The sequence below is a fragment of the Chrysoperla carnea genome, chromosome 1, assembly GCF_905475395.1.
Source record: "Chrysoperla carnea chromosome 1, inChrCarn1.1, whole genome shotgun sequence".
In the NCBI taxonomy this organism is placed as follows: domain Eukaryota; kingdom Metazoa; phylum Arthropoda; class Insecta; order Neuroptera; family Chrysopidae; genus Chrysoperla; species Chrysoperla carnea.
The window spans coordinates 45,416,697-45,441,786 of NC_058337.1; the positions used below are offsets into that span (position 1 = coordinate 45,416,697).

The 25,090-nt window shown below is 29.7% G+C and overlaps 4 protein-coding genes across 5 annotated transcripts; 3 read left to right on the top strand and 1 right to left on the bottom strand.

Annotated features, from left to right (window-relative positions):
• Positions 1-207: 207 nt before the first annotated feature.
• LOC123303908 (mannose-P-dolichol utilization defect 1 protein homolog) lies at positions 208-2,247 on the top strand. The gene is made up of 2 exons (XM_044886316.1): positions 208-473; positions 1,479-2,247. Exons 1-2 carry the CDS (start codon positions 386-388, stop codon positions 2,135-2,137), a joined length of 747 nt encoding a protein of 248 aa, XP_044742251.1. The 5' UTR covers positions 208-385; the 3' UTR covers positions 2,138-2,247.
• A 6,185-nt stretch (positions 2,248-8,432) lies between these two features.
• LOC123301715 (alpha-soluble NSF attachment protein) lies at positions 8,433-10,334 on the bottom strand. The gene has a single exon (XM_044884590.1). The coding sequence runs from the start codon at positions 10,162-10,164 to the stop codon at positions 9,283-9,285; it is 882 nt and encodes a 293-aa protein (XP_044740525.1). The 5' UTR covers positions 10,165-10,334; the 3' UTR covers positions 8,433-9,282.
• A 1,228-nt stretch (positions 10,335-11,562) lies between these two features.
• LOC123292658 (RNA polymerase II-associated factor 1 homolog) lies at positions 11,563-14,070 on the top strand. Of its 2 annotated transcripts, XM_044873480.1 has the most exons (2): positions 11,563-13,032; positions 13,114-14,070. In XM_044873480.1, exons 1-2 carry the CDS (start codon positions 11,826-11,828, stop codon positions 13,578-13,580), a joined length of 1,674 nt encoding a protein of 557 aa, XP_044729415.1. In that variant the 5' UTR covers positions 11,563-11,825; the 3' UTR covers positions 13,581-14,070. The 2 variants fall into 2 exon arrangements, with proteins under 2 accessions (XP_044729415.1, XP_044729342.1); XM_044873407.1 differs by having other exon boundaries at positions 11,563-14,070.
• Positions 14,071-16,782: 2,712 nt separating this feature from the next.
• On the top strand, positions 16,783-24,681 carry LOC123290912 (116 kDa U5 small nuclear ribonucleoprotein component). Its single transcript, XM_044871291.1, has 15 exons — positions 16,783-16,878; positions 16,960-17,091; positions 17,737-17,963; positions 19,001-19,269; positions 19,467-19,716; positions 20,101-20,292; positions 21,019-21,245; positions 21,323-21,644; positions 21,715-21,881; positions 23,114-23,279; positions 23,340-23,451; positions 23,515-23,878; positions 23,939-24,083; positions 24,156-24,276; positions 24,347-24,681. Exons 2-15 carry the CDS (start codon positions 16,966-16,968, stop codon positions 24,581-24,583), a joined length of 2,925 nt encoding a protein of 974 aa, XP_044727226.1. The 5' UTR covers positions 16,783-16,878; positions 16,960-16,965; the 3' UTR covers positions 24,584-24,681.
• The last annotated feature ends 409 nt before the right edge of the window (positions 24,682-25,090 follow it).

Consider the following 25,090-nt stretch of genomic DNA (forward strand, 5'->3'; position numbering starts at 1 on the left):
TTTCGCTTCGGATAGCTCGCATTGTTGTTACTTAAATTTCTCTCTTTTTTTCTGATAGAAACATTATGCTTATGAGAACAATGTATCTAACAAGGAAAAGTAATGTGAGACGTTTTTATTATTAATTAGCGGTTAATAAATAAAATGAAACGTCACGTAACGTCAAATTCGTAGAGTCATATTATAAAACGTTTTGAAGTCGAAAGATAGCACTCTTATGGACTTGACTAGTAAAATAAACAATTTTCCATAAAAAATTCTGAATAATTAATTTAAATATTTGAGCTATGATAAGATAACAGAACAGTTCATTTATTATAATTTAATATAAGTAAAGTATTTAATATTGGAATAAAAAATTGAATTGAATAAAAAAGCAACAAACATGTTAGACGCTATAAAACCATTATTTTTATTAGTTTTAACTGAAAAATGTTTCGAGGAATACTTTTACGATTTCAATTTTTTTGAAGGTAACATAATATTTAATTATTTTTATTAAAAACATTGATTTTTATAAATAAAATTGAAAATTACGACTGGATCTAGATTGAAAAAGGTCGTGATTGATCTTTACGTATATAATTTGATTCCTGTGAATAACAATAAGTGGTTTTCATTCGTAAAATTAAAACTGATCGGCTAATGTTATCAACGATAAAAAATACAATATTCATACATTCATTCTATTCAGATTTTTATATATTTTAGAATAAGGTGTAACTGGAAATAAAATCCTATGTAGATCAAATTCCCAACCCATTTTAAAATATGTTACAAATTCAGGTCAAAGTGATTAACGTAAACGTTATTTATCGAATACTTTCAGTTTTGCATTAATGTAACAGCTATCAATTAAAAATAAAATTTAAATCGTTGTTATATTTCGAAATAAAGGTGAATGAAAACTATTCGACTAGACTAGAATTTTTTTTTTTTTTTTGAAGGAATCCCAATAATTGATATAAATGACGTACAAATCACAAACATGACTTTTTTTAAAGCTAGATACCGGATTATTAAACAATTTTGAAATACATATTGCGAAAGTTTAATTCTTGAGCATCGTATAGAGCACAATATAATCAATTGTTCACCAGTATAATCTGGTTAAGTACTTACCGCACTAGGACGATAAAGTAATGTTATAAAAAACTCGACTTACTATTGAGAGGGCATAATAATTTTTTCATTCTAATAAAGTATTAATCAGCTTTTAAAATTTTCTTCGATAATAAATCTCCTTGAGCCATTTTATTGGTTGTTTTTACGACAGTTACGATTGTTTTTCTCCGTTTTCTCAAATTAATCTTTCAAATATGGTATTCAAAAAAGTAATGTGCATAACTCGTATATTGATTATTAAATTATTCACTTTAAGATGTGTTATTCATATCTCATCAATGAACCCTCATTTTCTTCACTGATTGTACAAATGAGTATTAAGTCTAGAAATAAATCGCAATTTTTCTTTTTAGTGAATTGTTTCAAAGCAACGTTAAGTAAGGTATTAGGTATTGGATTAATCGCCGGTTCGTTAATGGTTAAAGTACCACAAATATTAAAAATTTATAATGGCAAAAGTGGTGCTGGTCTAAGTATTCCAAGTGTCTTATTAGATTTATCTGCAATTACCATACATGGATCATACAATTACGTAAAGGGATTCCCATTTTCATCATGGGGCGATGGATTGATGCTTGGAATTCAAACTTTGATTGTATTCTATTTAATCTTATATTATGCCAAAAAATTCCAAGAAGCGTATATGTTTTTAGCCGCGTACGCAATTATTGTTTTCGTAATGTGCACTTTAGTACCCGATAATATCTTATGGCTATTTCAAGCATGCAATGTGCCAGTTTTAATGAGTGGTAAATTATTACAAGCCTGGGAAAATTACAAAAATGGAAGTACAGGACAATTGTCGGCGGCTACGATTATTGCATTAACAGCAGGTTCAATGGCCCGAATCTTCACTTCGATTCAAGAAACTGGTGATAGTATGATGATTATAACATATTTAGCAGCAACATCTGCTAATTTAGTACTATTTTTCCAAATATTCTATTATTGGAATGCAGTTATCATTCCTACAAAGAAAAAGTCCAAAAAGGATGTAAAGAAAGATAATTAAGGTTGATAGTTTTGTTATAGTGTATGTAATGAATCTATGTATGACTGAATTACAGCGTGTAAAAATTAGTCTATAAGTTTACATTCAAACAATAAACTGGTTTTTGTTGATTTCGTGTTGAGAGTTATTCAAATATCAAAACTTATAACACAATACTCAAAATGAATGCTTTTATTTCGAGCTTTATGAGGATTACATATTGTATTTTAGATATTAAATATGCTATTTGTAGAACTTTATTAGAATTAATATATAATAAATTAATCCTAGTCATTTGCAATAGTCAGGCTTTACAATATGTTAGAGGGGAGATATCTTTACAACCTTGAACCAAAACTTTTGATTTGCTCTCTTAAAAACGATAAAAAATAACAGAAATGAGAAAAAATTGCAAACAACTACAGGAAATTGAACTCAATCGAATCGGTCGTTAAAAGGTATCTCTTTCCTTGAAAAAATTTTAATAGCCAGTGAATAATTTGGTATTAAATGGCTGCGCTTTGACGAGCAAACATTTTGTTTACTAACGTAGAAATTTAATATACATATAAATTATCGATAAATGGAGTACTAAATATCTAAGGAGCGCTTCTAATGGCAAAACGCAGTCATTGTTCAAGTAACATCGAACAATGGGTAATGGAAAAGTATTAAATGTCTTCTACAAGCCACCTAAGGCTACATGGTTGTCGAACATCTACGTGACTGCTGAGCATTGTTACTGTCGTTACTGGATTCCAATGTATTTAACAAAACATTTTTTTAAATAATTCCTTGGCCTAAATTTTTTGGAAACTTCTAAATACTTTAACCAATTGAACCATATCCGGTGTGATTATAGCCCAATAGTTTCTACTTACCATATTACAGCATTAGGCAATTGTTTAAATTGTAGTTTAGAATACCTAAAAAAAAATTTTAATCTCTCAGAATACTCAAATATTTTATTTCTAATTTAGCTCAACAATAGCTGTTATTGTAGTCCTAGTTTGGTGGGAATTAGGGTATAATAAAAATAATACGCACTAAACCAGTAAAATTTAGTATGTTTCAAATGTAGCTATAGTTAAAGGCTTAAGAGATAATTTATAGTCTTGATCTCGATAAAAATAAATAAAAGATTAGATCGCGATACTTAAATTGGGGATAAAATACTTCCTTACTTCCTTATAAGCACACTTATATTTTAAACATTTAAGCGAATATCGTCTTTAAGGAGAATGAGCTATTTTCAAATCACTTTCGATACTTCTACTAAAATCAGAAGAATCAGAGCCATAAGTCTAGAGGAATCTGAAAAACTTTTTAAACCCTAAATTACTTTTTTTCATTCCTTAGTAATACGAATCTGGTATTCAGATGATATAACTTTCTAAAATTGACTTTGGAGTTTAATGAAAGTTGCAAAATTGAGTGTTGCTAATCAGAGCTGTGATACTTCTTCGAATACAGAATAGTAATGATTGAGGTACATTAAATTCGTTCAATTCCTATACTTCAAACATAAGTGCTTCCATAAAATTAAATTAGATGATAGTTTAATTCCATCTAGTAAATATTAAATTTTTGTAATGAATAAGAAATTATTTGTGCAAGGTAATTGTAATGTTTAAGCCAGAGTAAGTATAACTTTCATAATTTATGAATTGAAAAGCATTTAAAAATTTTCATTTTATGGTAAATTATATATTACAAAATACCTTCTTGAAAAAACAGATGAAGTCGAATTAAAATAAATATATATTTTTAACGCAGTCGTTTAAAATTGTCACAAAAGTAAGATTTAATAAATATTTTTCTTTTAAAATTTCCCAATCTAAAAACCGAAAAGACATTCATACATTTAACGTCTTAACAAAATGAGAAACTCAAATCTGAGATAACCCACAATATTTTTCCATTGTTTAAATTAATTAAAAATAAGATATCAGATACTAAAGAAACATAGACAGTGAAACTAACATCTAGTGACTTAGAGGTAAATTGCATAACTATTATGCAAAAGTTTTAAGTTCGATTTCCACCCAGATTTGTATACTTCTTCAAAAAGTATGTAATTCATGTTAGACATGATTCTTAATACGATTTTTTTTGCGTCAATATGTTATTCTAATTCGACTACGAAATGATTTTATCTTCTAGTGTTAATGATTATCATATTATTTTAAATAAAAATTGTATAGTAGCTGAATTCTGAAAAACAATTTTTTTTATTCAAATAAATAAACTATACACAGAGACTTGGTAATTTTTTTTTTATTTGCAAAAACTTCTATGAATTAAAATGATTATTATAGTAGGTAAATTTTTACCATATTGTTTTTTGTTATTTTATACATAGCTTTTATTTAATTTATGCAGTAAATATTTAGAACAGATTAATCAATTTAATATGAGTTAAATCATAAAGACGAATATTATTTTTTATAATTTAATTACTATAATATTATAGTATATTACTAATTTACTAAAAGTTCATTAAACCGATCTTTTAAACTGGTTAATAATTTTGGTATATTTGACTAAAATTGATTTATTTCCTTAAAATTTTGGTTTCGCAAATCTCGGTTAGATTAAAATTTTAACAGTTGCTAACTTGCAACAAAAATATTTTCGATATAGCACAACTAAAGATAGTAGTCCATGTCAGATCTTACATTTCCCACGTGGGTTCATTTAAAATTTCAAGAAATTCAGAACCTCGTAACGTAAGAGGGCTATGTTAAAAATGTAAAATATCTTTTAAACTTTGTTTAGTTTGCATGGGTTATAAACAAAAGCTGCCCTATCGTGTATAGGGGCATTAAGCGACATATCATTATAGGGTTTTTGTGAACAATTACCCTTAAATTTTATCAAACTCATACAGTTTATACTTTTATAGCATACATTTGCTGTAATGATTATAAATTACTGTTTGGATATTTTTTATGAAGCTCTACTACGTCTACGAATGGGTACGAGAAATTGAAAAAATATATCTTGCATTTAGTATTACATCTGATAATGTTTATTGTACCAAATATGAACTGTTTAGCTTTCCGTTATGATGAAAATTTCCATACGTGAGCTTCTCGCTATTAAGATCATAAATCATAACATAATCAAACCGAGATTACGAGCCAAAAGACCTTACAAAGAAATAATAATTGTGTGTAAAACTGACTACAAAATATATCATTTATTTTCTGTTAAACTGTATTTCGTATTAATGAACAAATAAAAAGATTTTTTTTTCGTCATTACCTTACTAATTAATCTGAACTAATAACAGCTAATAAATAGTTTTATAACAAGTGCTATTCATATTTTGTTTAAATAAAATATTATTAAGATAAAAAAAAAATGTTCAAAGAATTAATAACAACAAAATTGTAAACTTAAAAGACCTTTACATTTGAGTCGTATCCTAGGGCCTATCCGAGGATAAGATGTATCGATAAATCTTAAAATGTTGAAGGTCATCAAATATTTAATTAAAAAATAAAATATTTTATCACATAATTAACAATACATTAATTTTTACAAAAAGTACAAGTACAAGTAAAGACAATTTTTTGAACAGGGACTGCGTTTGTATAGTAGAATGAATAATTTGGAACATACACTTCACGCAAGAGGAACATACACTTCAGAAATATCCAGGAAATGATATCCTTAATCTTGCAATCTTGATACAATAAATTTTAGATTACTCCCGTAATTTAGTCAAAGGTAGACAAGTGAGTAAGCGAATTTTCTTGATAATTTGTAAACTGACCGAAGAAGGTAGATCAACGTGTAAGTATTTTTGAGCAAAAATGTCTATACGGAAAATGCCTAAATTTGAACTGTATTTAACCATTAAGCAGTACATAATTATGCGACTACTTGCATTGTGAATGATATAATTAGCAGTCCCTTTAAAAAATATTGCAAAAAATTTATATAGAAAAACAAATTTTATAAAATCCATTTTTAGATATTCACATTGTATTTGGTTATATCGATGAATAATATTATTTTCCTCTGTCAAGAAGAATGCTAGAATAATGGAACTGGTGTAACAAAGCCACACTAATGGTTTCTCTTTGATATTTGTTAATATAAACAAAAAATATTCTTATATCTTACCCAAATAAAAAAAAACAAAACACTTTTATTTATGGAAAACTGTTGCTCTGGAAAACAGAATGTAGTTGAATTTGATTAATATAATGAATGATAGTGCCCAGATATACAATGAGGCAGATTTTTATGATTTAGTGCAAAATAGTGATTAAAAGTATGTTTTTTTTATTTTTTTAATATTTTTTTGCATTTTACTACGATACTTCTATTTTATTATTAAGTATGAAAAATTATTACTCTCACAATAAGTTCCAAACAAATGGCAGTCATAATTACGAGTGTAGTCAGGAACGGCTCCTTGCACATGCTGAGAATAAAAGTTCTTTAGAAACCCAAAAATTTGGTACATCTATCAAAACAAAATCTTACTTGGCGAAATATTACACTTTCTATTTTAGTATTGCAACTATTACACTCTCAAAATTTATTTCAATGTAACAAATTAAATTTTTCAGATGTAAAACCCTCCTGAGTAAAATTTCTCACTATTTACATGTTGACTTTTTTCATATTGGATTTTTCTTAAGCCACAGATCCTGGATGTTGTAAAGTAGGGTACTCAAAGTCATAATACAATCTCTGTATCAATTATTTGAATGAATATATTTCAGTACAGATAAAAAGTTTCAGACTACTTGCAAGCACCAGAAACCTTTTATGGCCACAGGCGAAAATCAAACAATTTTCAGTAAGTCCAGATGAAATTTATTGGCGAATGTATGCCATCCATACTAATTAACTTTAATCTTTACACGCAAAAATCCACAATGAAATTCGTCGTAGTAGGGAGATCTTTTAGAAAATTGAAGAGTTTCAGTGCAAAAATAACTGAACCATTTTACTGATGGTCTTAATTTTGATTGGTAGTGTAATTTAGAAAAGGTCCAGACCTCAACAATGAGCTTTTAGTATATCCTTAAATATTTAAACCAAAAAATGTGTACAAATTGAAATTGGTATGATTTAAAAAATTATGGCTGCCGTTTATAAAATCATAAATGACTTCAACTAAAATTCATGTATTTAAAAGTCATGGTATGTAATAAATTCTTTTAAATTTCGAATAAATTCTTACGTTCTAAATAATCTAGTACAGTAAGAATTATAGCAGATTCTATCATACTATTTTTATTTTTCATTTATTATTTAACTAATCGTATGACAGCATCTCTGTAATGTACTTAAAGTTTCTAACACACCCAATTTATATTGTTTAAATATGTTTCCTTAATCACTTGTTAAAATCACAATTAATAATTTTTGTTTTTTTTAAAAATAATATAAACATTTAGGCTGAAGTTGGAATCAAGTTATTCTAATATGGTTTATTTTTGAATCAAACATTTATAGACCTCAATTCCGTAATAATTTTATCGCATTGTTTTAAACAGTTAAATGATCATTTATTTTTGTAGCTCCTTAACTTTGCATATTGTTACACAACTGTGACAAACAATAATGATATCTTTTCTCTCGTTGCACAATATACTGTTTTACTTGAAATGTTTAATGTGCATAGTTGAATTTTTTTCTTTAATCGTCCAAAGACGTTTCTTATTTTTTTTAGAAGCAGAAAATCAAAAGGTTATTTTATTTGTCTTAGTCTACAATTTTTAGAGAAAATTATGGTAATTCCACCAAATGTAGATGTATAACAATATTCGAGAGTATGGCTTCCAATTTTGATAGTAAATTCCGTTGGAACTTTCACGAAAATAAGAAATTTTTCGATATCGATCTTAGTTTTTAGATGGTACTTGTAATGGACTTTTACTAGTTAATGATAAAAGTTTTATTTTAGTACGGCAATTATGAACGTTACCATCACATTCTTCAAATTGTTTTCTCAAATATTTATAGACGAAGTGCATTTTGAAAATATACTGCTCGTGAAAAATAATACACATTTGTTGATAAATTTCCCATGTTTGTGGGTCTTAAAATTATGAAAAATTGTAAATAAACTATTTGAAAAAGTTGAATGTTTAAATGTACCTATAAATAAAATAATCAACAAAAATGATCATTTTATAATTATGTACACATTGGATAATATTAAATTTCACAAAATGAAATACCTCTAATTAATTTAAAAATTGTAGTACTTATATACAGCAAAAAAATTTTATGATATAAAAAAATTATTATACAAAAACGAAAAAATTGTATAATGGAATACAATAATTCATTGAAATTAGACGAGAAATGAGCTATCATGGAAATAAATCCAAAAAATTGTCCGTTAAATAACTGTTTTGGTTAATTTATTTATTAATTTGAATTCATAATTGTATCAGCGTATATTAGTATCTAACACTAATTTGATTAGTGTTAGGCACCTCTGAAAACCACACCTAACACACAGGTATCTGCAACTTTTAAGGCTTTTTCGAAGAAAGTAAAAATTAAACTATTGTTACTTTGTCATGTTCTTCCTTGATGAAATTGGTGCAGTTGGACAGGCGCTTAAAAATGAAATAAAAAATCTTAAGCAAACCTAAATGCACCTTAAATGAATATAGCACGGCATACAAGTCTTTTAAGACCTTAAGTGTGAAGCTTCGTAAATTTGAACGAAAATTGGGTTTGCAATTAAAACCTCATCTCCAGAGGGAGGTTGGGAATGGTAGGATGTACAAATCCGCCCGGATTAGTGGCCGAACCTATACAAATGAGATAAAAGGTATCAATTAACATTTTTTCTAAGGTGAATATAACGTGATAATTCGGCCCCATTTGAAAAAAATTATAAAAATTGATAAATTTGTTTTAAGTTTAGCTGTGAGACGCTATATAATATCGAATCCCATCTTTTTCAAAAGGTAACCGTTTTCTGGATTTATTTCTCCTTTAATTGGTAATTTCAATGAACTAAGTACTAAGGGAGATACTAAATAGATGACCATTATTTAAGTATAATAATTTTTAGTTGTTTTCATTAATATATATGGAACCATGAGAGAAAAAACATGTATATTTTTTTTTTATTAAAACTGAATAATATATTAAATAAAATATCCAAAAATTTCCCGAATTCAACGTAAATCTGGATTATCGTTAAGTTGTTTCTTTATACGTAGTAATATCATTGTGTACCATTGATCTAATCTGGATATTGAATCATAATCTTTAACAGCATCCGTGAATGCATCAACATTTTGTTCTTCCAAATGTTCAATTAATGTTTTTATTAATTTATATTCCCTGGAATCCTGGAATGCTGGATACATTTCAGTGTATCGTTCCAAAGCATGTTGAGCATTTAACACATCAACACAAAGATGGCATAATGCAGCTCGGAAAAAATATTCTTTAGCACTATATTTCAATAACGAACTTTCCAATGATGAAGCAGCGACATCTTGATAAATTTGTATAGCTTGCTCATAATTTTCCAATTGTGCAGCGTATTGGGCTACTTTTAGTAAACATTTATTTGCTGATGAGTTACTTTCTTCTCCTCGAAAGTAATCGGCAGCTTGTTCGTAATGTTGTAAAGCACGTTCTAAGCTCATGGCTTCGGATTCATACAATTCAGCAATATTTTGATGATGTTTTGCAGCCATTGTAAAACGCCCCATATCTGTGTAGATTTCAATTGCTTTCAAAAGACAATTGACAGCTTCGTCAATGTCAGTTTTCTTGAAACATACAGATGCATCAACGTAATTTGTAGCTGCATCATGACGAGATCCAGCTTTGGCATGCAATGCAGCTGCTTCACAAAAAGCATTACCTGCTTGTGACCATTTTTTAGCCATTTTAAATAAATTTGCTGCTCGTTGATAACATTCAACAGCATCCTCAACTTTACTACCACCTCCACTAAATAATGCACCAAAGAAACCTTTTGATGAACTTAATTTCTTTTCAGCTTCTGCAATTAATTGCAAAGCTTTTTGTTCGTTGTCAGCCATTGCACAATAAGTTTTCGTGTTTTACACACTTATCACACGACTTTTTACAATGTTACAAATCGATTTACACAACAAAATACACAGACAATGTTATAAATATCTGTCACTTTTAACACGTATTGACGAACTATTCTCAACTTTACACTCAATTATTAGAAGTACGAAGAATGAATAATCGATAACTTGACGTTTTAATATATATATAATTCCACCAGATCACACCACTTTACACACAATTAAATACATGGCATAACAATTAGTCATCATGGGGGAATTTTAAATTTAAGCTAAGTCTAATAAAAAAAATAATATTTATAATTTGACATTCATTCAACTCTTTGTAAAACAAAATTGTATATTTCAAAATTTACAGGCGATCGGCGGTCCACTGACCCATAAAGTCATGCCCTAAGAGAGGCTCACTGTACTTACCATGAAGCTTACAACCTTCATGGTACTTACTGTCAAAGGTTTTTTTGGGAGTCAATTTCAATATTTGTTTTTATACAGAAATGTCTGCATCTGTTGCAGACCCTGGTGGAGTTCCAGTATAAGTATCGAAATTTCTCTAAAAGGGGGAATTGGATTTTGGTGAGATTTTTTTTAAAGTTCTTCATGATCAATTGCAAAGAAAGAGATTCAACGAAGATATGATTGTGAATGCATAAAAAATATCAAAAGAATTGATATAGTTCCATCAAAGTGGCACTGAGCAAGAGATAAAAGTGTATGTGCACTCATATCTACAGTCTCTCTTGCTCAGTGCCACAATGGTTTGATAGAACTATAGAGTTCTCTGCTAAAAATTTTCATAAGGATTCGGGCAAAGCTTCCTGCCTTTGAAGTTCTTTGAAGTTCAGTCTTAACTAATACCTGACACTAGCTGGGCTTTTTCGGTAGCTTGGTAGATAATTTTTAAAAATTATCACTATTCGAGGCTATTGAGGTTGAATTTTGTCGATTACCGATTGGTATGTATTTCTGTCGTTACAAGCTGGTTTTTGAAAGTGAGCCAAATAATACCATAAAAGCCATATGCGTATAAGCAATTCCAGTTCAATCGGAGGTGAGTCCACTTAACAACAATTTCCCAACCTTAACAAACCCTCCAAAAGCCAAGTAAAAACTCATAAATTTCTATACTTCAATTCTGGGGACCGTGGCCACTTACATGGGATCACGGTCTACTATGGTCAACGATTTGATGGAGGTCTTCTGTTTGAAAATTTTCTCATAAGTCATAACTAACCATAGAGATAATACAAAATGTAACAAGGCGGTCTATTTTTATAGCAGATCTATGATGCAACCTATTACTTAATTATTTAATATCTATGGGTTAACCTTCATGGTTTGAAGTTCCCACTACTATATTTTATCTATGGTTTGAAGGTTTGAAGTTTGCATTCGTAATTCGTTCAATTCTACAACTACTTGAAATCGCTCGATTAATTTTGAAATAATAATGAATTTCTATAAAGAGAGTAAATAGTGTGATATATCGATTATTTAAGTGAAAATTTTGTGAAGAATTAAGTAGGGGACATTAAAGTTCTATATTTAAGGTTAAATTGGTTCAACATGTAATGAATGTCAGTAAATATATAAACTAAATACATTCGGTTTAACTAATTTACGATTGGTATACAAAATTTATAAGTATGGCTCCAACAATTCAAGCAGGAACAGGCCCGGCAGAAAAAAGACCCACAAAAATCGGTGAAAGAAAATCAGATTTGGTATGCAAAGTAAAATACTGTAATACTTTACCGGATATACCATTCGATTTAAAATTTATCACCTATCCGTTCGATCCAACACGATTTATACAATATAATCCAACATCTCTAGAAAGGCATTATCGTTATGAAGTTTTAACAGAACATGATATTGGTGTAACTATTGATTTGATAGATAAAGACGCATACACGTGTGAACCAGGCGCTCAATTAGATCCAGCTGATGAAAAATTACTTGAAGAAGATGTTTTAACACCACAAGATTCAAAACGATCCCGACATCATGCAAGAAATGTATCCTGGTTGCGTAGAACTGAATATATATCTACGGAACAAACCAGATTCCAACCTCAAACTATGGACAAAGTTGAGGCGAAAGTTGGTTATAGTATTAAGAAGAACTTAAAAGATGAAACATTATATATGGATCGTGATAGTCAAATAAAAGCTATTGAAAAAACTTTCGAAGATTCGAAAATACCAATCACAAAACATTATAGTAAACCTGGTGTACATCCAGTCGAAATTTTGGATGTTTATCCAGACTTCAAAGTATGGAAATATCCATGTGCTCAAGTTATCTTTGATTCAGATCCAGCACCTGTTGGTAAACAAGTACCTGCTCAAATCGAAGAAATGTCTCAAGCTATGATTCGTGGTGTAATGGATGAAAGTGGAGAACAGTTTGTTGCATACTTCTTACCATGCGAAGAAACATTAGTTAAACGTAAAAGAGATGTTGAAGCAGAAGTTCCATATCAGGATGACGATGAATATGAATATAAAATGGCTCGTGAATACAATTGGAACGTCAAAAGTAAAGCCAGCAAAGGTTATGAAGAGAACTACTTTTTGGTTGTGCGTGAAGATGGTGTTTATTACAACGAATTAGAAACTCGTGTACGTTTGAATAAACGTAGACAAAAGGCTGGTCAACAAATCAACAATACTCGTTTAATTGTTAAACATCGACCATTAAATGCAAATGAGCATCGTATGCAACGATTTAGAGAAAAACAACTAGAACCACCTGGTGATGAAGATGAAGAAGATGAGCCTCAAGAAGAAGAAGAAGAAGAAGATGATCAAAACGAAAATATAAATACTCAAGATGATCAGACTGCTAATGATCAAGAAAATGATGAAAATTCTGAAGCTGAATCAGTTAGATCACAACGTACAACTCGATCGCGATCAGCATCTAAAGCACGATCAGCGCGATCACTCTCGAAATCACCTTCGAATGCAAGCTCACGAGCATCATCGAAATCTAGATCTCGTTCTAGATCTAAATCTCGGTCAAGATCCAAATCTCGTTCACGTTCTAAATCTCGTTCTCGATCTAAATCCCGATCTCGATCCGCTTCGCGTTCTAAATCCAGATCAGCATCAAAATCACCTGCAGGTTCCAATAGGTCAAACTCTAGATCACCATCAAAATCACCTTCTCGTTCAAAATCTCGATCTCAGTCAAAATCACCGTCTCGATCAAAATCACGATCTCGTTCAAAATCGGGATCACGTTCAAAATCTCCTTCAAGATCAAGATCTAGGTCACAGTCTAGATCAGCATCGAGATCTCCTTCAAGATCAAGATCCCGATCTGGATCAAAATCTGGTTCTGAATCTAGATCTGGATCAGAATCGCGGTCTGGCGGCGGTTCTGATAGCGAATGAGAATCTAAGTATCAATTTAATTAAAGTTAATGGTCGATAATATTTGGGTGCATTTGCTTTAAAATTTATGACTCTGGATACATTTTGTGCTGAATATTCGAAGAGTAAAATTCGATTTTTTACTACCAAATACATTGGCTAAAATTTGTCGGCAATTTAGAATACTTAGTTCAAGCACACACGTTTATCGGACGTCGGAAATATAATTATTTCTACTTTGGTCATTGCATGATTTTTATCGGAAAATCTGTAATCGTTGGGTTGAATATATTACCTTAGCAGCCCGCTCGCCAAATTAAATGTCCCTTCGGCGATTAATGAGTTTTTCTTATACAGTATCAACAATAAGGGAACACTTAATAAGCATAAATTCTCAACTATGGGATACAATTTATAAATTATATGACAAACTGTTTTTTGCCATACGAGTTTAAAAAGAAGTTTTGTCTTGAAACCCTGAAGTCGAAAGTTTTCAAATAAAACCAAGAGAAATGGTATACTTTGTCATATAATAAATATTATTATTAAAAGAAAAAAGAATTAATTTTCATATCCAAGAAATTTGTATTATTATGTATTCACATTTATTATTTTATTTTCAGTAGAATTGTATTAAAATATCATGTCTGTAAAGGGCTGTTTACATTGTGTAAATAATAGTTAAGCTATTTAGTTAATTTTAAGTTGATCAACTACTAAATTCTTGTAAGTAGCAAATATTATTCAAATGGTTAGGTAATTTTAATATTTGTTCGCACTAAAAATTTATTATCTGATTTTAAATAATTATTTCATAACAATAATATCTGTTATCAAATAATTATTTTTTAAAACAGGTGGTTACGGTTTATGTGTTAAGTTTGAATTAGATTCTAAATTAACTAAATTACTCAACGATTTGCCTAATGCAAACAGTCTATGGGATTGTACATAAAATCGAAATAATTATTCATTTGAGTACACCCGTTTTTTTTTATGAAATTTTTTATTTGACTTTAAAGTTAATCGAAATTTTAGTTTTATTCTTGCATGTAATTGGACTTTGTAAACCACTTACAATAATAAACTCTTTTTCGAAATGAATTTTTGTTTTAATTATTGCCATTGTGTAAATTAAGAAAGTCAAAGATAATCTTGGTTATGCTTGCACTAAACACAAAACTACCGTTTTCCAAGTTTCGACTCCCTAATCCGAATGAGAGATACAGCCGTTTGACCAGATTAATGAAAAATAATTCCTGTCCCATTCAAGTACGCAACTAAGATTTTACCCTGTGAAGTATAGAAAACGACCTCTACGCCGGCCGAAAGAGTTACGAGAGAATCTTGGTCGCGTGCTTCAAAAAGAGCTACCGACTCTGGTATGGCAGAATTATTTCCAAATTCTGTTTTCCATTTGGCCATCCAAAGTCGGTATTCATTTATAATGGTTGATTCACTATCATTAATGAATCGCCGGTTCATTTGAACCACTTTTTTCACTGCCTGAATAAGGATATTTAAGTACTTGACACCAAAATTTGGTTCATTGATAACGGAATCAAATAAAGGGGTATGTAAATTGATTTCCGAAAGTACTCTGCTACCTTCGCTAGGATTTTTTTCGATTTTTGGAATCTACATGCATTGAAACGAATTTTTAAACAAAAAAAAAGTTCCCTCCAAAAATTATCAGATGGGGGTTTAGTATGAAATTAGGAACAATAGACTAACTATTTAAATATTCTAATATATTTAAATATTCTAATAAATATTATACATATTCTATGATTTAAAGCGATTCATTGTTTTTTTTTTTTTTAATTTTATTAAATCGTAAGGCTATTTAGGTGATGGGCACGCTCATCATGCCCATATGGGTGGATCCATCACTGTAGGATACAGCCACTGAAATATAGAGATACTGGAACGCTCACTGCCTATAGCGCCCTACGAGTGGTAAGCGAGGACGGTGCAGCATGATTCGGGCGGGTATACATGTTTCTTTCTAACTCTTCTGCTCATGCGCATTGATAAAGAAAGCATGTGACATACAGTCAACTAAGACTGTACGAGAAAGACATGTATACCCGTCATTTCCTTTCTCTGTCTCCTCGCTCCTAGCGAGCTAGAGAGCGTTCCAGTATCTCTATATTTCAGTGGATACAGCCAGTTTCCCTACAAAACAAAAAGGTTAGGTATACTAAAGGTTAAAACAAAAGTTATGAACATAGAGATAATAATGTCACAGAGCTGTATAGACATAAGAAACGCAATAATTTCTTGATCGCAAAGAAACAGACGGCAACGCATGTTTTGTAATAATAATAATGAGGTCTAACCTCCGTTTTTGAAACATCCATCTATAACAGATGGCCACCCACATCATTATTTTTAATCTTTATTTTATTTTTATGCCTGGATTCGAGCCCGCAACCTAGCTCCCATTCAGTAGTGAAACGATTAAGGTAGTACCTACACGAAAGTGATATTCCAAGAATTTCTCAAAACTCAGAATATAAAATATTTAATTCATACTACACTTGCTGTTAAAATTAGAAGATGATTTACCATGCCATACATGAGATATTAGCAATTAAAAGTGGCGCAATTTGTACGTGTACATGGGAGAAGTGTATAAAAATACACAAATTTACAAATATTATATTTATTTACCAATGAATGACGTCCACCATCTCTATGAAAAACTAATATAATGTAGAATACTATATTTAGAAAATATATAAATAAAAATAAAAATTATTTACCATATAGTTTCGATAAAAAACTTAAATAAATAACTCGTTTTAGCGATGATTTTTGTGGAAAAGATATGAAGACTAATGTTAAAGGCATATGTCATAGTGTGTGTGTTTATATGTATACTAGAGACAGTAGTGAGGAACTACAGTCTTGTGAAAATAATATATGGTATATGTATAATAGTCATAGCACAGTTAATGCACTGAATGATAGTATTAGTCCAAAACTTTTTGACTGGACGGTCGCGGAGGAACTACCTTAAAGGCACGTTTTGTACATACTATCATGGTTACAGCATGTATAAGAGGGACGAAGACAGCTATACGCGCCTATCTTATCTGACCTCTCGGCCTCTCTTTACTACGATCAACCGTTTGGGCGGCAATTTTGTAGCTCTATGGTTATGAATGTAACTTTTCAGGTTCTCGGCTTAAATGTTACTATTTTTATGTTGGTAATGGCATTGTTTTTAGTGTCGTAAAAACGTTGTAAACATAAAAAATTATAACCTAATTGACGATTTATCAAAACTAACTTATCAAGAATTAGAAAAAGAGTATGTACTTAAATTAAAATAATTATTGGTATATCAAACCCTAATCTTTTAATAAAAACTAACTTAGTAGTTTAATTCTAGTAAAAAATGGATGCCGATTTATATGATGAATTCGGCAATTACATTGGTCCGGACCTAGAAAGCGATGAAGATGACAACGATGAACAAGATGATGATAATTATGAACAAGAAGAAAATGCTCCTGAGTATGATGTAATTAAAATTTTATTTTTATAATAATATTGTTAAAACATAAAATATCAATCGTTTAATTCAATATGCCGGCTGCTGATTTCTAAGTAATTTTAGAATGGCACATTAAACATTTTTTAAATTTATTTACCCATGTATGAAATTGGTTAAGTATTTTTTTTATAAATAAAATACTTAACTATATATTTAAAAAAACCTCTGATTGAATTAGCATACCTGTTAAAAGCTTAAAATATTGACGAATGATTTTATCTATGTTCTAGTTTATATATTTGTTTTTCTCAAAAGATATACTGTACTACAAAAAACGTAACACTTAATTCGAAAAGTGCCCCAAAAGAGTATAGTGGTTTTTATACCCTGTGACCATCAAGGTTGACTTGTCGCTGCTACTTCTTGATTCAGTAAACTACGGTGTTTCTTTTATAAAATGAGTTATAGGCTCAGGAAACTGTTTTATCAGCAATTCACCTGTCTCACATCCGAGTGACCAGATCGGGCTCTTGTTTTATACAGTCCAACGTAAAAAACAGGGGAAATATTATGAGAAGTTTATATAAGAGTATTAAAAAGTACAAAATATGAAATTTAGGCCCATTTAGTGGTTGGTCTTATTCAAAAATAATAAAGGTGCATGAACTTTAGGATGACGCTATGGACGACCAAGAAAATGAACAAACTCAAATGGCAGTTGTTTTACACGAAGACAAACGATATTATCCGTCTGCTTTAGAAGTTTATGGTCCTGATGTTGAGACAATAGTTCAAGAAGAAGACGCTCAACCATTAGACAAACCACTGATTGAGCCTGTCAAAAAGAAAAAGTTTCAATTGAAAGAACAAGAGCTTCCCGAAACAACTTATAACATGGAGTAAGAAATTATTTTTTATGTTTTCAATTATTAATCAATAAAAATAGAATTTTGAGTATGACATGCATATCGTACTACAATTTTATTTAAAATTTTTTTAAAAAATATCGATTGAGTGCTTTTCAATTTTGTTTGTATCTCATTGAACATAGATAATATACCACTAGTTTGATTTACATCCAGGCATATAAATATCACGAGTATGACAGAATACATGCGTTAAAAAATGCATCTAAGTGTGAGGTATTATACACATGTTTTGACCCCTACTCTCTGCAAGCACACAATAGAAGATCTGTTGTATAGCTTAAAAGACATCGAAGCCACGATACAAGTCACTTTTGCAATTTCATATAACATATATAATACCTCTTACTTAGATACATTGCTTAACGCACGTACTCTGTCATACTCGTGATAGTTATATGTCTAGACGTAAATCAAACTAGTGGTATATATATTAGAGATAATACACCATTAATTGTAAAGGTTAAAGAACCAACTACCTTATTACATCTTTAAAACCAAATTTAACAACTCTCCACTTTACACTTTCGAGTTACCACTCTCATCCGTGATTTAATGATGATAAATTAAGTATTCGGCGGACACAAATTTTTTGTTGCATTTTTGAAATCTGAATACTCTGAAACGTAAAAAATTTGATGTGAGAATGTTAAAATTTTTTTCCGTGACTCAATTACAATAACTTAATACCGAAAGATGCATTGGGACTTTTTTTTAAAATAATTTTTGAAGTTTTAAGAAGTTTTATTTATAATTTTTGTCAAAAATGGGAATAGATATTAAAATGGTAAGTAAGATGATAAATTTAAAATTGTCGTAAAATTTATTTTCTTCGATTTTCTTTCTCATAAAATTTTCAATTTTCTCAATATAACTCAAGAAAATCGTAAAGTTAAAAACGATAATTACCGAATTTCTATCGTATTATGAGTAAATCAGTCTTACAAGATTACCTAATATTATAATATTAGTATATATATTTTAATCATTTTATTTTTTATTTTCCATAGATTTTTAGCTGACATGATGGATAATTCAGCCTTAATACGAAATGTAGCAATTGTTGGCCATCTTCATCATGGAAAAACAACTTTCGTAGATTGTTTGATTCGACAAACACATCCAGGCTTTAAAAATTTAGAAGAAAAAAATTTACGTTATACGGATACATTATTTACTGAACAAGAACGAGGTGTTGGTATTAAAGCAGTGCCTGTAACGTTAGTTTTGCCGGATATTAAACATAAATCTTATTTAATGAACATTTTTGACACTCCTGGTAAGTATTCCCGAATAACTGTTATATTGAAAAACTTCTTTATATATATTTCAAATTTTTCTATCCATAATTAGAATAGGAATCAGTGGATTCATATAGAATTGTAGAAACGAAACATAATCAAGTCGTAGCATAACAAAAATCACAATTCATAATATTTTTTAAATTATTGTCAATATTTATGTATTTCATTTTAGGTCATGTTAATTTTTCTGATGAAGTGTCAGCGGCAATGAGACTTTCAGATGGTATTTGTTTGTTTATTGATGCTGCCGAAGGTGTTATGTTAAATACAGAACGTTTACTGAAGCATGCGGTACAAGAAAGAATGGCTATTACAATTTGTATTAATAAAATTGATAGATTAATACTGGAATTAAAATTACCTCCTCAAGATGCATATTATAAACTTAGGCACATAATTGAAGAAATTAATGGATTATTAAGGTGATTTAGAAATCATATTTTTATTAATTGGCCTGTTTAATATAAACCGTCCATTATAAATTGGCTTTTACTCGAGGAATTAATTGTTGGTTCTATAAAAATTGTTGTTAAAACTAACTTTTTTACTTACTGTAAATATAAAAGTGTTGAGAACTGATTATTTTGCCCTTGAAATCTGGTTTTAAAATTTAAACTGAATAGTGGCTATATTATTTTTTAACATCTCTTTGGTAGCAAAAACGACCTAATTTTTTATCAAACCAATAATTAATTCCTTTTGTAAACTTACTTAACGGTTTATATTAGGCACTAGATTTAATCAATGGCACAATATTATTTACAATTAATAGCACATATTATTTACATAAATTTTATTATTTTTAGTATGTACTCAGATGATGAAAACCCACAAATTGTGTCGCCAACTTTAGGCAATGTTTGTTTTGCTAGCTCACAATACGGCGTTTGCTTTACTTTAAAATCATTTGCAAATATTTATGAACAAACGTATGGTGAATTAAATGTTGAAGAATTTTCCAGGCGATTATGGGGAGATATTTATTTTAATACAAAATCGTAAGTATATATTTGGAATTGTACAGAGTGTTTATTTCAAATATGTCTATCAAATTTATCATGGCGTCGGGACTTAAAGCTGTTGTCTCACATAAAGCTGTTAACTCACAATGGGCATAGTGTCAGAAAATTATAAATTTTTTTATACTTATTAATTGTTTTAAATATTTTTATAGTAATTGTGTTACTAGATATAATACAATTACTATAAAAATTTGAAGTCGATTGACCGTCTCTAAGTCGAGGTAAGTTCAATTGAAATTCGGATAATTAACATGAAGAGCATAGGAGGGGTTGTGATTTTAACAAGTTTTTTAATTCTAGAAAAGAAACTAACCTTCAGAAATTTTCACTAAATTAACAGAACATAGATGTATTTGTTCTGATTTTAAAATAACCAAAATTATGGACCGTTTCATATTATTGAGTTATAATTGATCAAAGTTAATCAATTTTATTGTTGAACAGAAACGACTTTAGCTTATAGGTAGTTGAAGAGAGATATCTAGACTTGATTACGGCATATACATTATTCATAACGAGAATATCTCCTCATTGTATTTTAGAGTTAAAAATAACACATTATTTGACTATTTATGTATACTAAGCATGTATACTATTGCTGTGCATATAGTACAAAACATTGTTACAATATTGTACGGAGACAAACACCTTAATTGTTTTCTTACCTTAAAAAAATGTATCTTCAATATCACTATATTTTAGGCGTAAATTTACGAAAAAACCACCACATAACTCAGCCCAAAGAAGTTTTATTGAATTTATTCTTGAACCGTTATATAAGATATTTTCACAAGTGGTGGGAGATGTAGACTCAACATTGCCAGCAGTTCTAGATGAATTAGGAATTAAATTATCAAAAGAAGAAATGAAAATTAATATTCGACCATTATTACGCCTTGTTTGTGAAAAATTTTTAGGAGACTTCAGTGGTATGTACTTTTGCTGTGGTTTAATTTAATGTAAATAAATAAATTCACCTCTCATCATCTTATTAATTTGCCTCTAGGATTTGTGGACATGTGTGTTCAGCATATTAAATCGCCTTTAGATAATGCTAAAATAAAAGTTGAACATATTTACACTGGTCCACCTGGAAATAAATTATTCGAGGATATGGCAAATTGTGATTCAGATGGTCGTTTAATGGTACATAGTTCCAAAATGTATCCAACAGAAGATTGTACATTTTTCCAAGTTTTAGCTCGAGTTATTAGTGGTACGTTACATGCAAATCAAGAAGTTCGTGTGTTAGGTGAAAATTATAGTTTACAAGATGAAGAAGATAGTCGTGTATTAACTGTGGGTCGATTGTGGATTTATGAAGCACGGTATGTACCTCCTTTTTTTTAATAAGATATAGTTTTTCTTTTATTTTTCATTTTAATTTTTATAATTTAGATACAAAATTGAATTAAATCGCGTACCTGCTGGTAATTGGGTTTTAATTGAAGGTATCGATCAACCTATTGTTAAAACAGCAACAATTACTGATCTGGCAATTCATGAAGAATTATATATATTTCGACCTTTGAAGTTTAACACACAATCTGTTATTAAAATAGCTGGTAAGAAATTTCTATAACTTCTAATATATTTTAAACAAGTGAAAACAAACAATTGACTGAAATTGAGACTGAGTTAATTGTTGAAATACCATGTATAGACAGTGTTGATGACGCAATCGTTTGCTTTTTGACGTTCCGCAAATAAAAAAAGATATCCACTTTTAAATAGCCACACACACATAACCGATATTGTCATATTAATACAAACTATAAAATTTGCAGCTAATTAGCGCCTTCGTGAGTAAACAGTGATGTTTACAAAAAATGTTTTAAACAAAAGTTGTTTATTTTTTTATAAGGAACATTTTTTATATTTAAACTTTTGTTCTATCTTTAACGGCTTACAAGATGACCTATAAGACCAAATTGACCTATATTGCTCATTTACGTACTCGACACGTCCTGAGTACGCTATAAAAATTTCATCTTGATATCTCTTTTCGTTTTTGAGTAATCGTGTTGACAGACAGACAGACAGAAAATCGGAAATGGACTAATTAGGTGATTCTATGAACACCTATAATAAATTTTTTTCGTAGCATCAATATTTTTAAGCGTTACAAATTTGGGACTAAACTTAATATACTATGTATATTTCATATATACATGGTATAAAAATTGCCTGTCAATGATAGAGGGCATATATACAGCCAAAAGCAACAGAAAAATGAATAAAAATTAACATTTGTTTGTAAAACAAAGAGAAAAGCTCTTTACAGTCTGCCATTCATTTGAAAAAAAAAGCAAGACTGCCCAAATACACTAAAAATTGGTCTTCTCGTATAGAAACTTTAACACAATCAATATTTAGTTAGTAACAAAAATTTTTTATGTTATGTTTGTACATGAGAGAACCGTCTGCCAATAAATTTTTGGTGTATTGAACAGTTTTGCCTTTTATTCAAATGAATGGCAGATTATAAAAAGGTTTTCTCTTGTTATATAAACAAATGTTAATTTTTAACTATGCATTAATTCGTTATGCATGTTCTTTATACATTTTTCTGTTGCTTGTATCTTTATATATGTTCTCTATCATTAGTAAACTGTAAAAGCTTGATTACTTTTTTCTGTGACGAGCTGACAGTCTATCTCTCATTTCCATAAAATGAACGGACACAACCCGTGGCAACCCCTATACGCTAAACCACCTTAAACGAGGAATAATTCTTGGTCCCTTAGTCTGTTTATTTAATCAGATTCAACTGCATGATTATTTTTAAAATTTTTAGTTGAACCTGTAAATCCTAGTGAATTACCAAAGATGTTGGATGGTCTTCGGAAAGTAAATAAAAGTTATCCATTACTAGCGACTCGAGTAGAAGAATCTGGGGAACATATTATTTTAGGAACAGGTGAACTCTACCTGGACTGCGTAATGCATGATTTGCGTTGTATGTAAGTAGTAAACAATTATTTTTTTACTATGTTGAAAATAATTAAATAAAATTTTTGAAGGTATTCTGAAATTGACATAAAAGTAGCTGATCCTGTTGTTGCATTTTGTGAAACGGTTGTTGAAACTAGTTCACTTAAATGTTTTGCTGAAACTCCTAATAAAAAAAATAAGGTAAATAATTGAACAACTCATGAAATTAACATTGCAGATTAATTAAATAAATATTTAATGTAGGTTACGATGATAGCGGAACCTTTAGAAAAAGGTCTAGCTGAAGATATAGAAAATGAAACCGTACAAATAACATGGAACAAAAAACGTCTTGGTGAATTTTTCCAAACCAAATATGATTGGGATTTGCTAGCTGCTCGTTCTATATGGGCATTTGGTCCTGATACTACTGGACCAAATATTCTTGTTGATGATACATTGCCATCAGAAGTAGATAAAAGTCTTTTGAATTCAGTAAAAGATTCAATTATACAAGGATTTCAATGGGGTACACGTGAAGGACCATTATGTGAAGAACCTATACGTAATGTTAAATTTAAAATATTGGATGCAACCATTGCCCAGGAACCATTGCATCGTGGTGGAGGTAAAAAATCATGATCTAAAAAAATTGTGTATAGTATATTTTAATACCATTTTATTTTAGGGCAAATAATTCCTACTGCTAGACGAGTAGCGTATTCAGCATTTCTTATGGCCACACCTCGTTTAATGGAACCATATTTGTTTGTGGAAGTACAAGCCCCTGCTGATTGTGTGTCCGCAGTATACACAGTTTTAGCGAAAAGACGGTAAATTAAATTAAATATTTTTAATTTAATATTTTATCAAAACAAATATTCTAAAACTATTATTTTCCACAGTGGACATGTTACTCAGGATGCACCTGTTCCTGGTTCTCCATTATATACAATAAAGGCATTCATTCCAGCAATTGATTCTTTTGGTTTTGAAACCGATTTACGAACACATACTCAAGGCCAAGTTAGTATTTAACATTTATATAATAATATCAAAATTCATCAATTATAAAATATAATTACTATGTGTTTAGGCGTTTTGTGTCTCTGTATTTCATCACTGGCAAATTGTACCTGGAGATCCGTTGGATAAGAGTATTGTAATTCGCCCATTAGAACCACAGCCAGCTACACATTTAGCACGAGAATTTATGGTAAAAACAAGAAGAAGGAAGGGTCTTAGCGAAGATGTATCTATTAACAAATTTTTCGACGATCCTATGTTGTTGGAATTGGCTCGTCAAGATGTTATGTTAAATTATCCTTTATAATAAATGTATTAATTGTAAGTGAAAAATATAATATGTAAGATAAAAATCATTTATACATTAATGTAGAATGCTTCAGAAAAATTGAAGTTGAGTCAAAATATCTTTTTGGTATCTATTTGTCCGACGAGTAGAGAGATCTTTGATCCAATTTTAATTATTTCAGCTATAGCAGTTCTTTTAAATAACTGTAATTGCAGGTATATTTGCAATTTTATAGGTATTTTTGCAAAAACAAATAATTAACTACTATTAATTATTAAAATTCCTACACACACATCGAAATCGAGTTATTGTACATTGTTCTGAAACGTAGATACATAGATATAACTTGTAACAAAAAATAACATCCTTTTTGAAATGTCTAAACACTGTGATCTATGGTCAATCTAGAGTTAGGTAGTTAGTTTAAAATTACAATAACTCTTGGAAAATATTTATGAATTGGACGGAATTAATAATAAATTAATAAATTATTGGCTCCATGTTCATACTTGAGCTGTGAGATGT